This window comes from Mauremys reevesii, linkage group 6 (genome assembly GCF_016161935.1).
Source record: "Mauremys reevesii isolate NIE-2019 linkage group 6, ASM1616193v1, whole genome shotgun sequence".
In the NCBI taxonomy this organism is placed as follows: Eukaryota; Metazoa; Chordata; order Testudines; family Geoemydidae; genus Mauremys; species Mauremys reevesii.
This window is the reverse complement of record NC_052628.1, coordinates 106,150,202-106,174,066: the sequence shown is the minus strand read 5'-3', so window position 1 is coordinate 106,174,066 and position 23,865 is coordinate 106,150,202. Positions and strand designations below refer to the sequence as shown.

The 23,865-nt window shown below is 41.4% G+C and overlaps 1 protein-coding gene across 3 annotated transcripts in view; it reads left to right on the top strand.

The window, feature by feature from the left end:
• KDM4C (lysine demethylase 4C) overlaps positions 1 to 23,387 on the top strand; it is a 415,762-nt gene extending 392,375 nt beyond the window's left edge. For all 3 annotated transcript variants that reach the window (XM_039544302.1, XM_039544301.1, XM_039544303.1), the window contains 3 exons: positions 9,313 to 9,432; positions 20,027 to 20,119; positions 23,068 to 23,387. In XM_039544302.1, coding sequence (XP_039400236.1) covers positions 9,313 to 9,432; positions 20,027 to 20,119; positions 23,068 to 23,244 — 390 coding nt within the window. In that variant the 3' untranslated portion in view covers positions 23,245 to 23,387. The remainder of the gene's footprint in view (positions 1 to 9,312; positions 9,433 to 20,026; positions 20,120 to 23,067) is intronic.
• Positions 23,388 to 23,865: the final 478 nt, after the last annotated feature.

Sequence of the window (23,865 nt, the reverse complement as noted above, 5' to 3'; positions counted from 1 at the left end):
AAGTGAAATTCTTGTACTTTGATTATCTGAAAATGATGCAGCTCAATAAAATAAATATTTACTCCAACAAAAATTGTGCATAAATCAAAATGCAAAATTAGATGGCTAAAATGTATTTAGACGTCTAAAATGTATTGAGTCAAATTAATTAGTACAAGTAATTTCCACTGTCAAAGTTAGGCCCAAAATTTGACCTGTCTTTAAATTGTTAGGATCGAAGGGAAATGAATTTCATACAGATTCTTAATAGGTATTTTAAAACACTGCACCACACCTTCCCCAGCAAATAACTCTCCTCCACCTCTATAGACACAGGACCATCCCATGTTTTTATTCTGCTGCTATATCATAGACCCATATAGCTAACTGGCATTAGACTTTTGCGTTAACAACCTCTTGACAGGACCACACTAATATTGTTCATATCAATTATATTGGTGAAAAACAAGGATGTGAATAAGCCAGAAATGTACCAGCCTTTTTTTTTTTCATAATGGGATGAAGGGATGGCAAGGGCAGTGTGGGGCATCAGTTTTTGTCAGGAGACAAATATATTTGACACAGGAAGAAATGTTTTTAAGAGCTTCAGTACAGCATAACACAAAACTATTTAAAAAAAAATGGATCCCACCACTACAGCTTTAAAGAGGTGAGTAGTCCACTGACTATTTAAAATGAAATTGGTATCAATGGGTATACCCATGTGAGTAAAGGCTGCTAGATCAGGCCCTCTGTTAATATAATGGGGAACCTGATTTCTTACACATGTCACTATCTCTGTTAATGCCATGCTCTCAAATGAGGTGATGCATACCGTGAATAACGTATAGTCATTCTTTATGTAAACTACAAAGAAAGTTTGTAGTATGGCCCTTCTTAGTGTACATAAAAACTGTTTAATAAATTACAGAAAAACTGACCTGTAGTGAATATGGGACCACGAAAGGTCAGAGAAAAGAGCCAGTTTAGCAAGATAGATCCACTTGTGCCAGTTCATGAATACAAACTTAGAAATCTCGACTAAGTCAGGTGTTGGAACCTGTGTGACTTAGAGAGAGAGAGAGAGCCAATGCTTATTCGGATCTTGGCAGCATTACAGAGGCAACCTTTCAGAGTGATAAACATGAACAATATTTCCAGTGTACTCTCTTCTGTGTACCAGAGACAGCTTTTCTCCAGTATCTGAAGTACATTTCTTCTCTTTCAGTTTTTTCCTAATCTATTTTTGTAGCCAATGCAAAGGAAATTGCAATCTCCATTTGCTGTTATAGACACCTGAATGTTATAGTGCTCTGTTCAAGAAATACCTGGCATTTCTGAAAAAAGGCACTCTCTCCTAGCAGTCAATAACGTTCTGGTGACTATGGAAGTCAGTTTGAGTCCTGAAAGCATGACCGTCTGTATGTATCTTTTACAATGTAACATTTCATCCTCCTCTTCCCTTCAAAGCCCGCTGTGTGAAAGCAGCTGGTAGAACTGGATTTAGCAATCTTCTGCAGAAAAAAGTTCTGATCTTATCAAGATGGAAATTGATTTTTTTCCTGCTTGCTATAAGTAGTTCCACAGGGTGCACATGCAACAGTACGAGTGGGAGCAAGGGCGCAAACAGAATTTTCCTAAGGAGGGGGCCCAGAACTGTCCCTACTCTGGTCTGCACCCGCTTCCAAGCTCTCTCCTACTACACACAGCTCTAAACACACTCCCCTCATGCTGCCCACACTCATCTCCATGTTTTTCCCACCTCATTGCCCCTCAGCCAGGTCCGTGCTCTTCCCCCCACATTCAGCCCCATGGCCTCCCCGCCCCACACTCAACTCCAAGCTCTCCTTCCTGCACCCAGCCCAGCAGTCTCCCTGCCTCGCATTCAGCCCTGAGCTGTAATTCAGGCTGAAGAACACCATCCCCAGCAGGGGCCAGGCAGTTCTGGGAAGCCTAGACCCCATCTTCATGCAGCTCCACTTGCTCAGGAAGTGACAAAAGACCAGATCTAATCCTCCCACCCTTCTGGGGACTGGGAGGTTCCTCCAGCCTCTCCCCAGGAGCTGAGGTGTCCCTGGGTGCTAAAGGACTGGAAAGGTGTGGGAGCTGCATGGGGTCACATGGCCACTCCAGTTTGGTCCAGCTGCCCCTCCAGTATGACAGAGGATTTCAGATCCAATTTTCAGACTCATTGAGGAGCTAGGCCCCTCACCCATTGCATGTTTAAGTGGGAGGTAAAATACAGCTGTTCAGGCCAGATGTTCTAGTCCAGTGGTTCTCAAACTTTTGTACTGGTGACCCCTTTCACATAGCAAGCCTCTGAGTGTGACCCCCCACTTATAAATTAAAAACACTTTTTATATATTAAACACCATTATAAATGCTGGAGGCAAAGCAGGGTTTGGGGTGGAGGCTGACAGCTTGTGACCCCCCCATGTAATAACCTCGTGACCCCCAGTTTGAGAACCTGTTCTAGTCCAACAAACCTGTGACTGCTTACATACAGACACCAAGATCGTCAGGAATGAGGATCAAATCTGCGACCATCACCAAAACCACTTTATCGTCACTTGAGTTAGCCACTCATGGGTGATATGACCACACATACTGAGCCAGTTTATTGCAGTAGCATCAAAACAATTAACAAAATCCAGCTCTGCTGAGGCAGCTCTCTGACAGAATAAGTGATGGTTGTCATTTTCCCCATTTTGAATGGGATGGGTTTCTACTAGCATTTACAGGCCTTGCTGCAGTACATAAATTTGGAACAAGAATTGATTTATTTTTCCCCGAAAGGTGCCATGTGAGCCTGCACCTTCCCCCTATTTAAAAAAAAAATTCTAATGGGCCATTGTCATTCCTGCTATATTAAGTGTAACAATGGCTCCATGGTCTCCCTGTCTTTGATTGACTAATGCATTTTTACACACCAGTCACAGAAAGAGAAGCAAATTTGAAAGGGTAGGAACTCATTTAATCCCAAGGACCAAGCCTCTTGAGTTTTAAACTAACTGTTGAAAGGCAGAAAATTACCCATGTTGAAAGGCAGAAAATGAAGGGCTTTTCCTGCTGGTAAATTCAAGGGGAATGTATCTGTGGTATTTGTTGCTAGTTAAGAATATTCACAGGTATTTCTTGGAAAGCTTTTTGCTTTTTATTTATTTAAGATGAAATGTACAATCTTAAAGCATTGATTTATTGACCTGTTACAGCTTTTAGATCCTTTGCATTGTATTCCCGTATCTACAACAGCTGACTTCCCTCCCCTGCTGAAAAAATGCTAAACACAAATTTTCTTTTTTTAATAAAATTATTTACTTTGACTATACCAGTGTTTTCCTTTGTTAGTTTTCTTTGGTGTCCTTCAGGTAAAATTTTCTTTAAATTAATATTTTCTATTATTCTTCACCATAAAATAATTTCTTACTTACTCACAAGACAATACAGCACAATACAAACATTAAAGAGCACAGTATTTTTTCTTCCCCTTCCACTTTATCTTGTGGCTTCTTTTAGCTACTCCCTTCAGATATGAACCACATCTACAGAGGATGCTCTTGTGGGCATTGAATTTCAGTCCCATTGATTTTGATGACCACATCACATAATGTTCTTTTTAATATGACTTCACTGAAGAGGTGGCAGAGGAAGGTATTCATTTTTCAATCTATAGTGCTTTGGCTAAAGCCCAGAAGTACCCAGTGGCTCTTATAGTTGTATCATTCCCAAAATAATTACTAATATATTCATTCCAAATTGTGTAATGATATTGCCAGGCAAAACAGTTAAAATGGAACTTGAAATATCCAAAAAGCGGCTATCTTTGGCATACTTTGAGAATGGTCTCCATACTAATCCTTCTGTTCAGGAATCATCTTCTCCATCTCATCTAAGATCAGAATAGCCATACTTCTGTATTGCAAGGCAAAGCAGGAAAGCATGTGGGTGTTTTCCTGCATAAGGATGCTTTCCGGAATTGGGCCTAAAGGAGATATGAGGATAATCTGTGCTTGGTGAAGGGTTTTCAGTTGTAGAATGAGCTCCTACAGATGAATAGGCTATCCCAACGCCTAAGCAAATTTAGGGCATGCTGCAAGACCTTGCTCTTTGATAGCGCTATTGCAGCATCACTGGAATATTTTTTTTTAAGTAAATTGATTTGTATGTACCAAACAGAGCGTCCTGTGAGGCCCAACTCAGTCCCAGTTGAAGCCTTTCATTAACTTTAATTGGTTTTGTATCAGGCCCATAAACAAAGCAAAAAGAACTAAAAACTGCATGTGAAGGAGGTGAGATTGTGCCACAATAATTTACAGATACTATATGTTCTATATGTGCATCTCTTTGTTGTAAATGGATTTACTGTATGAAAATGGGGTTAATTCCACAAGAGGCTGAATGCAAACAGGCAGAAAAGAGAACAGAGGTAAAGACAGTGACCGGACAGACTTCTTGAACCAAAGTATTGTTTAATTTCAACAGTAGGAAGAAAGTATGTAACATAAGAGAAAAAGGATTTTGAAAACGCATGTTGGCCAATGAACCTTTGTTCTCTTTAGTACCTACACGCAGTCAAACTCTTCCTGAATTAACCCCATGTTTTCATATAGTAAACCCACTTACAACAACCAGACAAACACATAGAACGTGTAGTATTCATGAGTCCTTCACACTCCATGAAGTCCACTAGGATTTTGCCACGCAGATTTAATTGATCTGTATAGCACTTTGATACTAAGCCTGAGGGGCACTATAGAAAATGTTAGTAAAGTCCCCTGATTTGCTTCCCAGTATATTGTCATGGAAAGTAGTCACTCTCATTATAGAGTCAGGCTCACAAGCATTTGAACAAGCAGTTCTATTGTTGGTCACTATATTCAGAGCCAAATATGATATTTCAGTAAATATTGTTCTGATATCTATTGTTAAAGTATTACTTGCTATTTTCTCTTATTGGAAAAGTAGTTAATGAACCCAAAATTGAATGCTGCCTAAAACAAGTTAGATTAACCTTAATACAGCCACACACACAAAACTTGAAAATGTTTGCAGTTCTGTGATTTAAGATAATAAAGGAATGTTCATAATACCATAAACAGCTGGACTCAGATATTCCACAGCTGATTGGAGCTTTATGTACCAGCAGGTTAGATCCACTAATGTGGCATAAGATGAGCTGTGTTACAATTTCATTTACTGCACAGAATATATGAAACTCTAGAGCAAATGCATGTGATTTACACTTCAAACCCAGAAATTACTGAGTCTGGAGATTATTACATCTGGTACAGGGAGAGATAGAAGGATCCCATTTTTCTGGTGCCTGGCTATTAATTATACGTCTGACAGATTAGATGTTTCAAATTAACAGTATCCAGTTTGGTCTGTCTAAGAAATGTGTGTAACCTTTCCCCCTGAAGAAAATGTGGGAATCAATTTTTCAATAGTAAGATAATACAGTATGTTAATTCAATAGACTATATTAAAAGCACCAGTGATAGAATAGACAGAAGTAAAGAACTCCATGGTGGAATCGAATACGGGATATCTAGTACAGCGGTTCCTGGAAATTGTGCCCTGGACCATTGAAATCCTTAAAGCATTTGCTAATTGTCTCTGGACAGCTGGTTGATCATAGAGCTGGCTCGCCTTAGTTTTAGCTGGTAAATTGGACTAAAAGTAACTGAAAAACATTAAATCCTTTCCTCTGTTAAATTTCCATATTAGCAGTTATGGTCCTCATCCCAGGAATGTTATGCAGTTATAGGCTGCAAGCTTGTCTTTTGGAAGGTGGAGAGGAAGAAAAGCAATAAAGGCTAGTATTTGTAATTACACTGAGGTACTGTTTGGTCTGATACCACAAGTAGATCATTTGTTTTTTAGACAAGCTGATGGTTTTGTATAGTAGTTTTAAAATTATGTCCAAAACACACAGGCAGGCTTTGTTTTTCTTTTTATGTTATAACTCTAAATAAATAAAGGTAAAGGAGGGAAAATAAAAGCATGGTACCTGGTGTTTTCAGCACCATCATAAATGGGAGGAAAAGCGGTTGTTGGAGGGTTTCCTTTAAGATGTGGTTCGTGCAATTAATGAGTTTAAGAATCCCTGAACTAGTCTGGTACATGTGATGCCTCAGTAACTCCACTGCTGGAACCCAGGCTGTGGACCTTCAGTTTGACCAAGAGCAGGGTAATGTACCAAGGAAGGTTGCCTACTACCCTGTTGATACTGGGAGGCCTGCAACTGGATAGCACAACTGTGAAAGTGGGTGGAGCCAGCTGTGAGGGACTGGGATCAGAAGATACACATCTTTCAGCATATCTCATCAGACTGCGCCAGCCTGGCTCCTGTGCCACACTGAGCAGAGTTTGAAGCTGTCACCCTGAGAGAGCTCCTAAGGGATGTACTGTGGCTGTACTGCCATCTGTCCTCCTGTGAGGATATCTCTGCCCACCGAAGCACGGCTACCTCAGCAAGCTCTGTGGGATGCAGTTTGCACTTCCTTGGGCTCATGGGTTGAATCAAACTTGTGGACTGCATCTGGGGATTAGGAGATGTGGCTAGCAACAAAATAAGTTTATAGCTCATGGATGTAAATAATAGGTGATAAATAGGGCTGTCAAGCAATTTTAAAAATTAATCTCATGATTAAACAATAATAGAATACTACTTATTTAAATATTTTTGGATGTTTCTACATTTTTATATATATTTCAATTACAACACAGAATACTAAGTTTACACTACTCACTTTATATTTATTTTTTATTACAAATATTTGCTCCGTAAAAAACAAAAGAAATAGTATATTTCAATTCACCTAGTACAAATACTGTAGTGCAATCTCTTTATAATGAAAGTTGAATTTACCAATGTAGAATTATGTACAAAAAATAACTGCAGTCAAAAATAAAACAATGTAAAACTTTAGAACCTACAAGTCCACTAAGTCCTGCTTCAGCCAATTGCAAATTGTAACAAGTTTGGTTACAATTTGCAGGAGATAATGCTGCCCATATCTTGTTTACAATGTCACCTGTAAGTGAGAACATGCGTTCTCATGGCACTGTTGTAGGCGGAATCGCAAGATATTTATGTGCCAAATGCGCTAAAGATTCATATGTCCCTTCATGCTTCAACCACCATTCCAGAAGACATGCGTGCATGCTGATGATGGGTTCTGCTCGATAACGATCTAAAGCAGAGCGGACCGATGCATGTTCATTTTCATCATATGAGTCAGATGCCACCAGTAGAAGGTTGATTTTCTTTTTTGGTGATTTGGGTTCTGTAGTTTCTGCATTGGAGTGTTGCTCTTTTAAGACATCTGAAAGCATTCTCCACTCCTCATCCCTCTCAGATTTTGGAAGGCACTTCAGATTCTTAAACCTTGGGTCGAGTGCTGTATCTATCCTTAGAAATCTCGCATTGGTACCTTCTTTGTGTTCTGTCAAATCTGCAGTGAAAGTGTTCTTAAAACGAACGTGCTGGTTCATCATCCAAGACTGCTATAACATGAAATATATGGCAGAATGCAGGTAAAACAGAACAGGATACATACAATTCTCCCCCAAGGAGTTCAGTTACAAATTTAATTAACGCATTATTTTTTTAACAAGTATCATCAGCATGGAAGCATGTCCTCTGGAATGGTGGCGAAGGCATGAAGGGGCATATTACTGTTTAGCATATCTGGCACATAAATACCTTGCAATGCCAGCTACAAAAGTGTCATGCAAACGCCTGTTCTCACTTTCAGGTGACGTAAATAAGAAACAGTCAGCAGTATCTCCCGTAAATGTCAACAAACTTGTTTGTCTTAGCAATTGGCTGAACAAGAAGTAGGACTGAGAGGACTTGTAGGTTCTAAAGTTTTACATTATTTTGTTTTTGAGTGCAGTTATGTAACAAAAAAAATCTACATTTGTAAGTTACACTTTCACAATAAAGAGATTGCACTACACCTGTATGAGGTGAATTGAAAAATACTATCTTTTTTCATTTTTACAGTGCAAATATTTGTAATAAAAAATAATATAAAGTGAGCATTGTACACTTTGTATTCTGTGTTGTAATAGAAATCAATATATTTGAAAATGTAGAAAAACATCCAAAATATTTAATATCTTTGAATGAGTGTTCTATTGTTTAACCATGTGATTGATTAATCACGATTAATTTTTTTAATCACAGTTCATTTTTTTGAGTTAAGCGCATGAGTTGAGTGGAATTAATCAGCAGCCCTGGTGATAAGATAACATTCAGGTAAGAGTCAAATGAGTTGTTATCCATGTAAACGCTATTGCAGTCTGGCAAGCATTACTGCAGTAACTAGACTAACAACTAGGTGCTGGGCAAACTACAAAGAATTGTCAGTGTACCCCAATGCTATTTTGCACCAGCCTTGCTATTCCAGTTCTAGGTCTGCCATTAATGCCGAACAATTTGCTGACTGACAGGGAGTGAGTACAGGTTAGGGTGTTCCCACTAAATCCACTTTCATTTGTGACTTGAGTCATAATTTGAACCTGTGGGCTGCTTTACATGGGTGGATAGCTGGCTGAGACGGCCCTGGAGGAAAAGTGCCTGCAAAAGATTGCTTCCTCAGCTAATATAGAGCTGACATAAAGACTCTTCTCTGGTCCTTCACCCAATTCCGAGTGTAGAAGTGTGGGTCGGGGTGTGAATAGTGTGCTCTGCTCTCTGGCTATACTGGCCTGGCAGAGCATCCTACGGAGTGAGTGGTTTAAAGCCAGCATATGTTATACCAGGAGCCAAGCCCAGAGTTCAGGTGATACAAAGGTGGCAGTAAACCTTTAAGTTCTTTTTGTGCATGTATATACCAGCTAAGCGAGGAACCTGCTGACGCTCTCGACATTGTAGTTTGATCAGTCATGTGTATATTGCAATCAGTAAACATCTAGCAGGAATGCATTGGTGTTAGCAAAATATAAATTGCTTAAGTATGTAAAAAAACCAACCTCCACAGACCTCTGGCAAATATGTAGCTGCACTTTGTTAAACCTCATCTTCACTATGTGACAAAAATGAAATTGGGGAAAAGTAGCACCGCTGCTGCTAACTATCTGATTCATACACATTGCTTTGACATCATGACATCAGACTGTTAGGAGTGTTTCTTTGGTCACTAGTTCCTTCTCACGAAGACGAACGGTGTGTTTTGTTGGCCCATTAGCAAGATTATAATGCTTGAAACACACATGATAATAACTCCCCTCTAATTATCAAGTTGTAAGAAGCAGCTTACTGGTAATTTCAAAATTGAATTGCTTAATCACTGATTTGAGAAACAATCCCTTGTTTATAAATAGAGCAGAGACTGCCGGAAGCTGGGTCCCCCTGCAGAGGGAGAGGTGGTTCAAGTGAAGTGGCCTGATGGAAAACTATACGGGGCAAAATATCTGGGAGCAAATGTAGCTCACATGTATCAGGTGAGTGCCCATATTTTTTATTATGTGCATATTAGGAATTTTCTTTCAAATGTCTTCGTGTTTATTACAAATAACCCATTCTACATCAAAGTTGGACTGGCCATGCCACAGTTTTAAAGTTCTGGAAGGCAAGGGTATGAGTTAAGTACTGACTCTTAAACAGTAATGCCTTTACCTTATCAAATAGAGCTGTCCCCAATTGTTTGCAATGGCTGAGCTGCTGCTGTAGCTAATTATTGCTGTGTACAATCCTGTAACTTTAAAATTCCAGAGGAATAGAGTGTATCATTTTATAGGAACTCAGGGTTATTCAATAGACCACATCCTATAAAACAAGACTTCAGTATATTATGTTGTTTGTTTGCTTTTATTAAGCATTCATAGTCATTTAATTAATGGTATATCTGGGCACCTGACTTTAATGAGCTAGCAAAGTTTCAGAAAAAGGGATGAGAGAAAAGACAATGAAAAACATAGTTTCAGTAGACACATTTTCAGCTGTTCAATGAGGCAATCTTATATTAACTAACGTACATTAAGGCATGTTATAAACTTTAGAGAGAAAGGAGAACTCAGTACTGTGGACAAGACTAAAGAGCTCAGTCCCGATTTCAGAGACAGAATAATTGTTTGTTTTCAAAAGTGCATGTCTCTGAGAAAAAATCAGTCAGCAGCGTTGAGTACCCAAGTGCATGGTAGAAACTACAATAAAACAACCACAATAACACCACCACTTTGGGAAGAATGAGAATATAACTATTTGTTATTTAGATAGAGAGATACACATATTTGGTATTTATATACATTTGTGTATATATATAAATCTTTTCACTTAAATAACTCTTTCCATCTGCCAATCTCAAATTGTTTTACAAAAGTGGATAGGTACTATAATACCCTCTCTGTGTATTAATTTATCCATGGATAAGTGACTTGCTATGTCATGTTGCAAGTCTGTGGCAGACTTGGGAATCAAACTCAGGTCTCCAGATGTCTGGTCCCTTAGGCTGAACTCTACGCCTTACTGCCTCCCTTACATTTAATATCTGCATATGCTTTGAATGTAAGTTCTATATAAAATTTTAAGGATTATTGTTTTATAGCATTATTCATCTTCAAAGTGTTTTACAAAAAAACTATGCTCATGACAACCCTGTGAGGTAAGTAAGGTGAGCCGTACTATCGTCTTTTTCACAGGAGCAGAAACTGAGGCAGAGAGAGGTTAAGTAATCTTTCCAAGACCACATAGTAAGTCAGTCAGAATTAGAGTCCAGGTGAAACCCGCAGCCCCACTTTGGACTTTTTATATTGAGTAAAAGGACAGGAGCAGCGTAAAGGGGGTCTCAGTGCCCCGTATCTAGCTGTGGGAAATGCCCCTGGCACAGGAACTATGGAAACAGCCAAAAGGACCCCCTAGCAAGCCCTGGCACAGAGGACCTTTTTATATATATAAAAAGGTGAGGAGGAGTGTGTGGAGGCCAGATCACAGCATGTAGCACTGTAGAGATTCTGGGAAGTGCTGCAGCCCAGAGAGCAGCCTGGGGATACTGTTGTAACATCTCTCCCCTCCCACCAGGGCTGTCTAAGGTCTGGTCTACAATGGTAGGGGGTGGGAAATCAATCTAAGTTATGCAACTTCAGCTATGTGAATACCGTAGCTGAAGTTGATGTACTTAGATCTACTCACCTCGGTGTCTTCAGTGCAGTGGGTCAACTGCTGCTGCTCCCCTGTCAACTCTGCCTGCACCTCTCGCTCCGGTGGAGTACTGGAGTCGACGGGAGAGTGCTTGGCGGTCGATTTATTGTGTCTAGTCTAGACACGATAAATCGACCCCCGTTGGATCGATCACTGCCCATCGATTCAGGGGGTAATGTAGACAAGCCCTAGATTAAGCTAAGGACAGCCCAGGATTGAGAGGGTGCAAAGGTGGTTTAAAGCCACCTTTGCCTCTCTTCTTCCTGTGTTGTGATGTGAGTTACTCTTCCTGTGTTGTGCCTCTTAGACACATAACTAGACCAACAACTCTCTACAAAAGGAGAGACTAGAAAGGGCTGTGTGTGTGCTGGAACAAAGCTATATGGTCAGATAAAACTTCAACAAATCTATTTTACTCTGATAAAGGAATTCATGTGTGAAAATTCTCTCACATTCATGTGGAATTTGCACAGGGAGCAATGAGAGCTGGGCATGCAGTAACCATGACCATGTGCACAAACATCTGTGTCAGTATCGCACAGGATATATCCAAGCCCAGTTATCCGGCATGAATCCTAGTTGTAATTGTGCATGCAAAATCAAGTATGTATTTTTAAGTGCCACTCTACAAATCTGCCACTTCAGTGTTTGGCATCTTGGTCAGTTTTCGTTTGTACGTTCCTTCATAGTAACCATTTGTAACTTTCTGTAGATGACTAAATTATCCAATTAAATGCTTTCTGGCAATTTCATTTACACCATTAATTTATGATATCCTCATACAAGAAAACCACATGGAGAGAGCAAGTGCAGTTTTTCATTTTTATCCCACTGTCTGAATGCATAATATATATCTTTGGTTGCCCATATGTAGTAGGAGCCCTTATTCTCTGTGATGAATATCTGCATTTACAGGGAATACAAAATAAAATATACCATACTTGACAGAATGACTCGTTTGAAATTCAGCATCTGCAGCCTGGTTAAAATTTGGATTTAGCAGTAGTCTGACATTCTGTGTAAATAATTACACCACTGAAAGACTTGGAGGAAACCCTTATTAATGTTAGTCCTTAGCAACATCTGGGTGCATTTCTAGTGCACCATGCTAGCGTAGAAGTAAGAAACTCCAATTAATGTTTATGGCAGTTGAACAGCTAGATCAGTGGCTCTCAACCTTTCCAGACTGCTGTACCCCTTTCAGACATCTGATTTGTCTTCCACACCCCCAAGTTTCACCTCACTTCAAAACTATTTGCTTACAAAATCAGACATAAAAATACAAAAGTGTCATAGTACGCTATTACTGGAAAATTGCTGACTTTCTCATTTTTACCCTATCATTATAAAATAAATCAACTGGAATATAAATATCGTACTTATACTTCGGTGTACAGTACAGAGAGCAATATAAACAAGTCATTGGCTGTATGAAATTTTAGTTTGCACTGACTTCACTAGTGCTTTTTATGTAGCCTGTTGTAAAACTAAACAAATATCTAGATGAGTTGATGTACCCCCTGGAAGACCTCTGCGTAGCCCCAGGGTTGCGTGTACCCCTGGTTGAGAACTGCTGGGCTAGATCCTCCATACCTCAAACTGGGCATATGGGGTTTAGATTCTCTTGTGTGGTATGGCTGCTCAGTGCCACACTACCAATGTAATCTGCTCCTAAAGCCCATTTAACAGAGCCAGGGAAAATCACCCCAACATCAGAGTGATTCTTTGGTGGGCTACAGTGAATGTAGACCATACACCTCTCTCCTCTGTGCTACCATAGTGGCTTGGCAAAAGAGGCATTGCCAAAGGGGGCAGGGGCATGGGCAGTGATAGCAAAGCCCCAACACCATACTGATCATTGGGTATATTTTTGATTCCTTGTCACTATTTACAGCATGGGTTAAATTCAAGCAGGCTTCAAGCTGCTCTAACATGCATGGAGACCAGTCCTGCACATGTTAGCAGTAGGATCAGGGAGTGTGAAGATGCACTGTAAGACATCTTTGCACCCCATCCTCTAACCTGGGCTTTGTGCAGTTCAGTGGCATACCAGGATGTGGCCCAGGTCCTTTATGATGGAGTTAAAATTACTTCTCTTAAGGATTTTAATAGTTCACAGCTCTGTATCTTGGCTGTTGCTACTGTATGTACTCTAGGACAGTCCTGGAAAGCTTTTCAACTGTGCACAATTAATCTGAGAGATTCCGTTTGTTTGAATGTTTTGATTTGAAACCTACAGGGCAACATTTTAATGTGAACCAGCAAACCCTATATTTTTGTACGTGCATTGTGCTAATTGTGCTTCTTGTCAAGGTTCTTTTAGAAGTATATGTATTTCAGTGTATATTTTCACATCATTTATGCCTAATCCTGCAACCCTGACTCCTGCATATAGCTGTTATTCAGGTAGTTCCATTGAAGCCATATGAGCTTGCAGGATTGGGCCCTGTGTAAGTTTTCTGAAAACTAGTTTTAAATTAAAGTTTCTGCAGGAACTCAAAGTACAGTTGTAGATAGTAGCAGACATTCATCTCTTATAGGTGAAGGATTCCAGGGATGGATGGTGGTGGTGGGGGAGGAGGGCGGAAGCGTCTCAAAAAGCATAAGTGGTTTGAAGGCTGAGGATTTTAGCATTCCCTGCACCTAGCTACATTTCCTTTCTCATTTTCTGCTAAAGGGGTTCATGTTGGATTAAATCTAAACCTAAGCATGATAAAGCTTTTCATCTTCTGAACAGAGCATTTTAAAGAAATTCCATCAGATTCAATATAATTCTGTTAACTGGCATTTCCCTTAGTGTCACTCATACCTCCTGTCTTTTGACGTGGTCTTCCACAACCTTGAAACATAGCATGGTGAAATTAATTTATACCACTTGGGAAATTAGAAGCAAACATAAACAACATAATGACATCTTAATGTGTGATAAAGTGATGTTGTATGTGTTGGTATTCTTTAGCATTCCTAATCGAATACATTTGTACTTTTATATACAAATTTCAGTGGTGGTAGTGCGGTCCTTTTGCATGTTAATCTACAGCTGTGTGTCTATGCTTGTGACCGTGCCTGGTGAGATGTACATTGTTGTGTCATGACTCCCTTATTGTCCCCATCTGAAGCCCTGAAGCATGTTCCGGAAGGACAGAATAGTGTGAGACAGCTGGCATGCCTGAAGGGTGTGGGCATATTCATGCCTCCCTTGTGCCACGGCCCTGTACTTGTTCTACAGTACAGTGTCGATGGGGGTAAAGTGCATGCAACAGGTCATGAGTATCGATAGTCCTCCAAGGCCATTCCCACAATGCATTGATCCTTTTGCCGTCTGACCCTTACCCAAATGTATATAGGTAATAGCAACTTGTGCTGAGCATTTAAGATCAGTTCTCCTGTGAACTGGATTGATCAGCACTGGTGATCACAGATCATGTTCCAAGAGCTGCCTCTGGTCTCTGAAGCACACCCACGTACTGATTAATATGTGGTCAGACCATGCCGTCCTCCACAATTTAACGCATACTGGCAGGAACATATGCCTTTACCAGGAGATTTTACGGAGGCTGAAGGAGGCAGGCATTTACTGGACCCCATTCCTGTGCTGGGAGCACATGGAGCACCTCAGGCTCCTGTACCAGAGTGTGAAGGACTCCAACTTTTGCTGTAGGAGAGGAACATGACACATGCCCATACTACGATGAGCTGGAGTAGGGGCTCTCCAAGGCTGTATCAAGCCTGAAGTGACTCATGATTCTATCCTCACCCACTGGCTTCATCATATGATGGGACACTGATGAGGGGCAGGGTGAGGAGGCAGCAGGGGCCTCAGAGGAAGTCCTGGAGGGAGACCTGGAGAAAGAGGAGCACAGTAGTCAACACCTCTACCCGATGGACCTGGTTGAGGAAGTCCCCCTTGAGGAGGACCCTAAGCCATCACAGGAACTGGAATCCAAGGCTGGTAAGTTACAGTACACCCCCGCATTCCTTGTAAATAGCCCCTCTTGCCCTAGTAATACATGCCTGATGCCGACCCCCACACCTCCTCCCCACTCCACCCCTACATGGTCCCCAAGCAAGACACAGCTGTAAATCAATTATTAATTTAAATCCTATGAACCATTATAAAGCATGTAATGGAAGCTTTAGCAAATTATTATTAAGCAGTCACTGTGCCCCTGTGTCTGTGCATTTCTCATCCAGGACTCTGAATAGCAATAGGCCGGGATACGTAGACCAGAGGGAAAGGAAGGGACGGAGGAAGGGTGCAAGTTTATGAAGGGACCCAGGTTGGGAAAGAACAATATTATGACATTTATGTTTGCTCAAAGATCCCAAACTACCCTCTCCCTGCAAATGGGAGCCACGTGGAAGGGGTGTGGGTGTGGATGGTGTCTGGGGTGTGGGCCCGCTTATGTCTGGGAAGAGAATGGGGAAATCAAAGTGGTCCTTTCTCCTTGTGACCATTGCAAATGTTTATTACCATTCCCAGTCCCTGGTGAGTGGTCCCTCTCCATGCTGAGCCACTCTGCAGAAGCTGGGAGAAGTGGGGGTGAGTGAAGTATTCCCTCCAGCAGTTCCACAGACACAATGCTGTGTCCCTTAGTGACTGGCTTTTGGTGTTAATCCAAAAGTTTGGAGAAGAGTATACATTTATAGTGCTACTCTCTGTTTTCCAGTCCCTTTCAGTGTTGCTCGCTGGACACGGGCCAGACTTTCTGGCAATGCATAGGGAGTTAGGGGCTGGATGGATATTTTTGGTGGTTCTCCGTTCCTTTTTTATGGGAGATCCATAGAATCATAGATTATCAGGGTTGGAAGGGATCTCAGGAGGTCATCTAGTCCAACCCCCTGCTCAAAGCAGGACCACTCCATCTGCTAGCTGAGAATACAGTCAATTTCCTTTGAATTGCCTTCAAGTTTTATAAGCATAATTCCACAGATTTTTGGTGTAGCAGAAATTCAAGCTGGTTCTTCAGGTTTTATGGCAGGGCAAATGTGCTTGGTCCACCTTCCTAGCTCACCTGTCCTCTCCACTCAGCAATGTAGGGGGTCATCATCAGCAGAAACATCTCTCTGGCATAGGTGGCTGGGTGTTTCCACAGATCTGGAAAACCACTTCTCTTCTCCATTCTGGTACCTTGAATACTGCCATGTTCTCCAAATGATGGCCAGCCTTTAAAGAAGATATAGGTAACTAGTAATGTAAATCCTGAAAGGACTCAAACCACACTGCAACTGACCCCTTGATGCACTACAGTGCAACATTTTCATAGCAGTACTGCAGGGTATCTTGCTGTTTTTACCCTCAGCTCCTGCCTTCTGGGAAGCAAAAGTAGTCAGAAGGAAGGAGGCTATAACAGTAGCATTTCTGGGATGCTAAAATGTATCAATATTGTGGCTTTTGGAAGCACAGTTACCTTGCGAGATGTGTGTGTGGGGGGCGTGGGGGTTCCTTAGGTTCCTGCGAAGGAGAAATGAAATATAACGCTAGTCTTGCCTTTGACTTGTCAGGACATTCCTGATGCTGGCAGGGAACCTGTTCTGCCAGGTGGGCAGAAAGAGCACCGCAGAGATAGCAGAGGCAAATGGAGAAGGACCATGCTTGCTGGCATTGACAGGAGAAGTCAGGAGCAGTAGAGTTCCTTAGGGCTAGGGAGGATTGGGGTCTTAGGCAGGAGGAGTCATTCATGAACCGGTTCATGGAGTGGGAGCATGCCCATAGGGAATGGGACCATTCACTCATGCAGTCCCTAGTACAGCTGGTGGCAGAATACTTTTGGGGCCTGTCCGCCACTGGGCTTCTGCTTCCCTCCAGAACAGGCAGCACGTCCTCCTCCTGCCGCTTCTCCTCTTCCTCCAGCTGTTGTCCAGGCTGCTCCTGAGGTAGCGAACTCCACCACCACCTCTGCCGGGGAGGAGCATGCTGGATACCTGGCACACCAGACTCTGTCAGCACCCAAAACTCTGCACAGGGGACCCCCCCCAAAGCCTGCTAGTGAGGAACAATAAGCCCAATCCAGTCCCTATAGCCAGTCTTTGTTTATCCCCATTCAGGATACCTCTCTGTTTGCCCACCCGCGCAATATTCCACAGTCTTTTCCCCTCTTCTCGGGGAGGGGAAGGGCAAGACGACATGTCCACAAACACTAATGTTTGCCCAGTTTCAGGGAATTGTACTATTTTTATTTTTGTTAATTTGTCTCTGTTACAAACTGTTTTAGTCCTTTGTTTGATGTACGTTTGTAAATAAAAGTTACCATTCACTTCACTTGTGTGTGCAGCTCGCTTTCTGAGTATGATCAATGTGACATTGTCCATGTTAGGGATGGGTCAGCAGGATTCATGACAGGTGACTGTGATTTCTGCAAAATGTCTCATGCCAAAGAAATGCAATGAATTCTGTCCCTCCCACGTCACCTTCAGCCCCCAGTCATGAATTTCCTAGTGTTAAAAAAGAAAAAAAAAAAGGTTCATTACAGTGAACTAAACTGTGAAGTAACTGTTGCTGTCCAAAGCACCAGAATGAAAAACAGAAAAGAAGTTAACTGAACCGTCCTTATGGCTTTGTTAATGACTTAATTGACAATACAGACAAAGGAAACAAAAGTAAATTAACAGTATAGATATCTGACACTGAACCGTGCTTTTACAACCCCTCTTCTCTCAACCTCACCAAATAGTCACCGCTTGCAGCACAGAAATACTCACGCATAGCACCTGATAAGTGCTGTGAGCAAGGATGTCAGAAAACACTGTGAGGAAGGAATGTGTGAAGCCCATCCCAAAATCTTACAGGACTGTTTTTAAATTACTTTAACAATCCTTAATTACTTCCCATAAAGCAGCCTGAAAGCGAGTTGTTAACATGCAACAACAGCGTTGCTCAAGGATGGCGATATAGTGCCTATATGTTCTCCACAGCACAAAACCACAGCCAGAGGTGTTAACTGGGTGAGGGCACACAAAGTTGTCTGCTTTCAGTTATGACATTACCATTGGCTATAGGGGATCGAAACTCACTGAAGTATGTCGCTGGACAATCATGTAGCAATGATCTATTGAGCTTTTTCAGCAGTACAATAGCGTCAAAATAGTGTCCCTCGGCACTTTCCCAGGTCACTTTCTGGCTCTACGCTGCTCCACAATGTACGAGAAAATAGCATCACAAATTTCCATTGCCACCTGGGAACCATGAGCAGTGTGCACCTGGGTGGGATCTAGCTGCCTGTACAGGCTTTGTAAACCAGATCTGTCCTGTGCCCAGTAGCTCTGGGAGTATTCTCTTTTAGCCTCGCATACATTGTGCAAGGTACAGCATGCCATGATAATGCAAACTGTGTTGGCTACCTTGGCATTCAGTTGTGTTTGCAGGCATTGCCAATGAGCTGTCAGATTCCCAAAGGCATTCCCCTACCATACTGCAGCTACTCAGGCTATAGATTAATTCCCTTTTTCTTGGGTCAGTGATGTTGGAAAGAGCTTCACGAGCCAAGTTAGGAGTGCCTATGCAGGGTCCCTCAGCATAACTATGGGAACAGAAACTGCAGAGCCATGGCATTTCTGGGGAATAAAATCCCTTCTCTCTCCCCCTCCCCCCCGCTGTACAATCCTGACCTCCGGAGCACCCTGGCGTCATGGACCTTTCCCCATATGTCCAACATTAGTCTCATAAACTGACTTTGGTGGTCCACTGAGTCTTGGAGAACAAGTGAATAGTAAAGTTTTTGGTTCACATATTCACTCTCCCCTTTCAGTGGGCAAAGTACTGGGATGTGTGTTCTATCGATGGCCCCTGCACCATTCGGAAACCCCATCTTCTGATATCCTGCTACAATTTAAGGGACTTTGGATATGGCAACCACACCCGAGTAGATTCCAGTATTGGTATTGTGGCAAACCTGTACTACCACCACTCTGACAGTTGACTTCCCAACCCCAACTGGGTTGTAACTGACCAATAGCTGTCAGATGTTGCCAGCTTCCAAAGGGCAATAACCACCTGCTTCTGTACTGCTATGAGTTTCTGAGAACAAGTGATCTGGTGCTAGAGGATTGGTGCAAGCTGCTTGCACAACTCCATGAAGGTCTGCTTCCATAATATGACTTCTGCAGCCACAGGTCATCATTCCAGCTTTCCAAGATGAGGTGGTTCCACCACACGATTGTGGTTCTCCGGGACCAGAAGCAACAGTCCACCTATGGCCATGCCATGGCAATCCCAGCATTCAACACATCTTTTCCTTGCAACCCCAGTGGATTTTCATATGCCCTCTTGGTCAGCCATTTTCAGTGTCTCAAATTTTTCTGGACGCATTCCATCCAGTACTGGACCACATGAACATTTGTCGCAGGAGCAGAATTACATCATCATGGACTTGCTGCATTTCTTCAATGCAGTTAGGCAGAAGGGAGACATAATTGAGAGCTGCCATCGCAAAATGCGGCATACAGTACCAGCAACACACAACAAGGCAGTTCTCAGAGTGTCTCCTTGGACACAAAGGACTCTGATACTGCCACTGGAATGGCAGCGCTATCGTACTGAAAAGGACAGTGTGGGCGTGGGGTATATATACATGTCATATACCCATGCTCAGCACATTGTATCTGGACACTCAGCAGGGGTATGGGATACATGTACTGTCAGTGCACGGACAAGTACCCAGGGCTACGCATGAGTGTAGACATAGCCTAACTGGTAATTATTTTCTGGCTATAATTCTTAACTCTTCACAGTGTTTCTTGGGGGGTGGTTCTTTATTCTCCTTCCTAAAAATAACAAGAGATGACTATTTAACTCAAATGTTTGATCTCTCTGTAGATAATCTGTCTATTGTTGGAGAGTGCCTGAGGATTGCAAACAATGAGCTTATATTTTTCTAAAATTCCCATGTGTCAAATTAGGTTGAGTTTGAAGATGGTTCTCAGATAGCAATGAAGAGAGAAGAGATCTACACGTTAGATGAAGAGCTGCCTAAACGAGTGAAAGCCCGTTTCGTAAGTATTTACAAATACAAATGTTCTAATATTAATTTACTCTAAAGGACTTTAAACCGAGCTGTGACTTTATTCTGAATTAGTCCTTTATACTTCACAAGGATTTTTGTGAAGAGTCAGTGCTAGTGTAGCTATCCAAATTCCTACAAGTAGCAAAAGTGTGCACTGGCCAGTCAGACTGGTTTACTGTTCTGTTAATACAGCCAAATACTGTAATCAAACACACATCTTGACTGCTGACAGGGACATCTTGGTAGAACATCTGTCAGAGCATGAAGGATTAAGTAAGAACATCTTGTGTTGGCAGATGAACTGTTCTTTCCATACCCTTATCAAATATATGCTCTTTATGTACATTTTCCAAGTTCTCAAAGTTTATAATTCTAAAAGCACAAATTTAACCAAAAACAACAAAGAACCTGATCCAAATCCCATTAAAGTCAATGGCAGGACTCCCATTGACTACAGTGGGTTTTTAATTGGACTCCAAGCTCTCAAATACTTTCCCAGCTCTTGCATAAATTCCAGCTGGTATGCAGCAATCAGTTATTCCAACACGGTACCGTATGTAAAATGCACACAACACCATAAGAACAGAACTCCTTTAAGACTAAGACATGCTGCATTCCAACAGACAGGTATTGGAGGAGAGAGAAGGTTTGTATTACCGAAGTTTGGCATGAATTTTAAATGTTGTACGGTCCTATATCAGTTACTCAGAGGGTCAAATACTCAGACTGAGAGACGCCATGTTCTTCATCTCATTTGCATCTAACACACACTGCTCTGTTTCTCAACAGTCCACTCAAAATCATACACTGCCGGTTAACTGTTAGTCATTTTTTAACGTGTAAAATGGAAGCATACAGACTAAAAAAATCTTATAATATTTAAATTTGACAGCTAATGAATAAAATATTCATATTGTATTTAAAGATAATGTGAACATATCTGTAAATGAGAACAGCAGCACTGTGTGTTTCTTATTGCTAATAAGATGTGTACTTGTCCCTACTCTCTCATGCATTGTATGAGATTAACCATATGGAAACTAGGTGATTCCCAGGGGATGAGAGGTGGGGGCCATCTGGAGAATGTCTATTTAAGTGAGGTTGGGGCAATCAGGCAGGAGGCTCTGGGGTGGGGCTGAGGGAGGGTTTCTTGCAGCTGGAAGATGGAGACAGGTCAGGATTCTTTGGAGAAGCAAATCCTGACCTTATATTCGCCTCCACTGCTTCCTCAGCATGCCCACCTGACATGAGCTGCTTCTCCATGTTGCCAGTTCTCAGCCGCAGCCTGAAGCATGTGCATGGCACGTATTGGAAGGTGCAGTTGGACTAAGAAGTGACATGAAGCTGGCACCATGTCTGAGAGGGGAGCTGGGACTGGCAGCTGGGGAGAGGAAGAGAAGGATGAGGTTGTCTCTTTACTATAAAGTGCTTTTCCAGGAAGGTGGCTTATCTCACTCAGGAGAGCAAGAGGGGAGCAAGAAGGCAATAAGAATGGGGAGGAGCAGAGCTCCTTCTGCCAGGGATGTTCAGAAGTCAAATATTCTAGACGTTCACACCTCAGGGCCAGTTTACTTCAGAGGAGTACACTCGTCCTTCAGTGTGCTAAGGCTTAAGATAGATGGTTCTCGAAAAAAATAACAAACAAGCCACCTGGGTGAGTACAATTGGTTGTTTTTCATTATATTCAGAAAAGGCCCCATTGCCTCCTGTTGTTTTATAGAGTATATGTAACAGGAGTTTAGAATTAACTAGACATACTGTAAATCTGTTTTATTGTTGCACTTGACTAAGAACAACAATATAGATGTGGCTGGTTTTTGCTATTCTTTTAAAATAGTGGCATTTTTATAGATCAATATTTTACTTTTGCATGTGACACCATTAACTTCTTAGTGGAATTGGGTATTATTTTAAAACGTGAAATTTAGACTATTAAATAAACAAACTCCAGAAACAAAATGCTTGCTATTGATGAGAAGTGCAATTTTCCCCGCAGTGGAAAGTCTGATGCGATTTCCCTGTTGTTAACTTGGGCTTCACAAACATACAGCCCAGTACTCAAGGTGCTGAGTGCATCTTCGATGTACAAGTCAATGGAACTCAGTTGGAACTCATCTGAGTACCCTCAAGTCAGAGGTTACTCAACTCTTTGCAGGACTAGTCCCAAGGTTTATAATGTTGGTTCCACCCTTTCTGTTAAACAGCTAGGGATATATGATGATCTCTTCATCTTAAAGGGTTTGATCCCATGCCATTGACGTTCATGGGAGTTTTGCTACTGGCTTCAGCAGTGGGCCCTAAAATTCCTGTCATTTGTCACTGTCATTATTTTTTCAATAGCTAAACATTTGCCGTTTCAGTTTTTGCCCTCATTTTTTTTTTTTTACATTTTCCAGCACCAGCTGAACTCATGACTCTCTTTCCACTCAAGCCATGCAATTGTACAGTGCACCTTTTTAATAGTCGGCATCATACAGTCCCTTACATTTAAAACTAGACTGGATAAAATGCTAGATAATATACATTACTGTTGGGAAGAAACCTACGCTGGCAGATGGATGAACTGAACCCAATACGATCTTTCCCATCTCTCATTTCTGTGATCTTTTGACACAATGAAATCCAACAGCTAGAGTCAGTCAAATGAATTCTAAGAAACCCCACAAATATGTGGAACTAAACACTGCAAAGTGAGTTTAAAAAAATAAGTTCAACATTTATTTAACATGAATGGATTTTCCTAGAAACACTATCATAAAACTGCAAGTTCTGAAGCACTGATGACTTCAGAACGATGTAATTCTCTGGGTTAGCCCCTAAAATTGTCTTCAGTTTGTCTAAACCAAAGGTGTCTGTGCTTTCATGTGCCTGCTCTGGAGGGAGTCAGAATGTGATTTCCTCTGTGAAACTGAAGAGGTAATTAATGTCTGTTTTTAGTCGACAGCCTCCGACATGAGATTTGAAGACACATTTTATGGAGCAGATATTATCCAGGGAGAAAAGAAGAGACAGAGAGTACTGAGTTCCCGGTTTAAGAATGAATACGTGGATGACCCTGGGTACCGCACCTTTTTGAAAAGCTCATTCCAGAAGAAATGCCAGAAGAGACTATAAAGGAAGCCACAAAGGAATAAACCCACACACACTACAGGGAAGTAAACAGATTAAATTTTGGTGGAAAACATACAGAATACACCAGTGCTTGGTTTGAAGATTGTATCCCTTCATTACATTAAATCACTTTTGGCTAAAATAAATACTCTGAGTTTTTCAGTGAATTTACCAGTAAATATTTAAAACAATCCCCTACAGTTATCCATGTTAATTTCAAATTGCTCCAGATTTGGTTTTTCTTGTTATTGTATTAAAGGCTGTGTATTAATTTTGCATCATGGATTGGAGGAAACTGCGATTAAGAGGCACTGCAAAATGACATGCCAAAGAAAACTTGGAATACGGTCCCGCTTCCATTTAAGTCAGTGGTAAAACTTCCATCGACTTCTGTGAGAGAAGCATCGACTGCTAGGAAAACCTTAATATATGGCATCCAATAAAGAGGATAAAAATTCTCACCACAATGTCTGCCCCATCACCCTGGAAAACCATAACGTTTTAATAACAAGATAGGATTACAATGGCTCGTATATTTTCCCCAGCCAGGGAAGGACATTCAATTTTTTGTTTTAAAATAGGAGTTTTTATAAAACATTTTAAAAACAAATGCAAGCATGTACA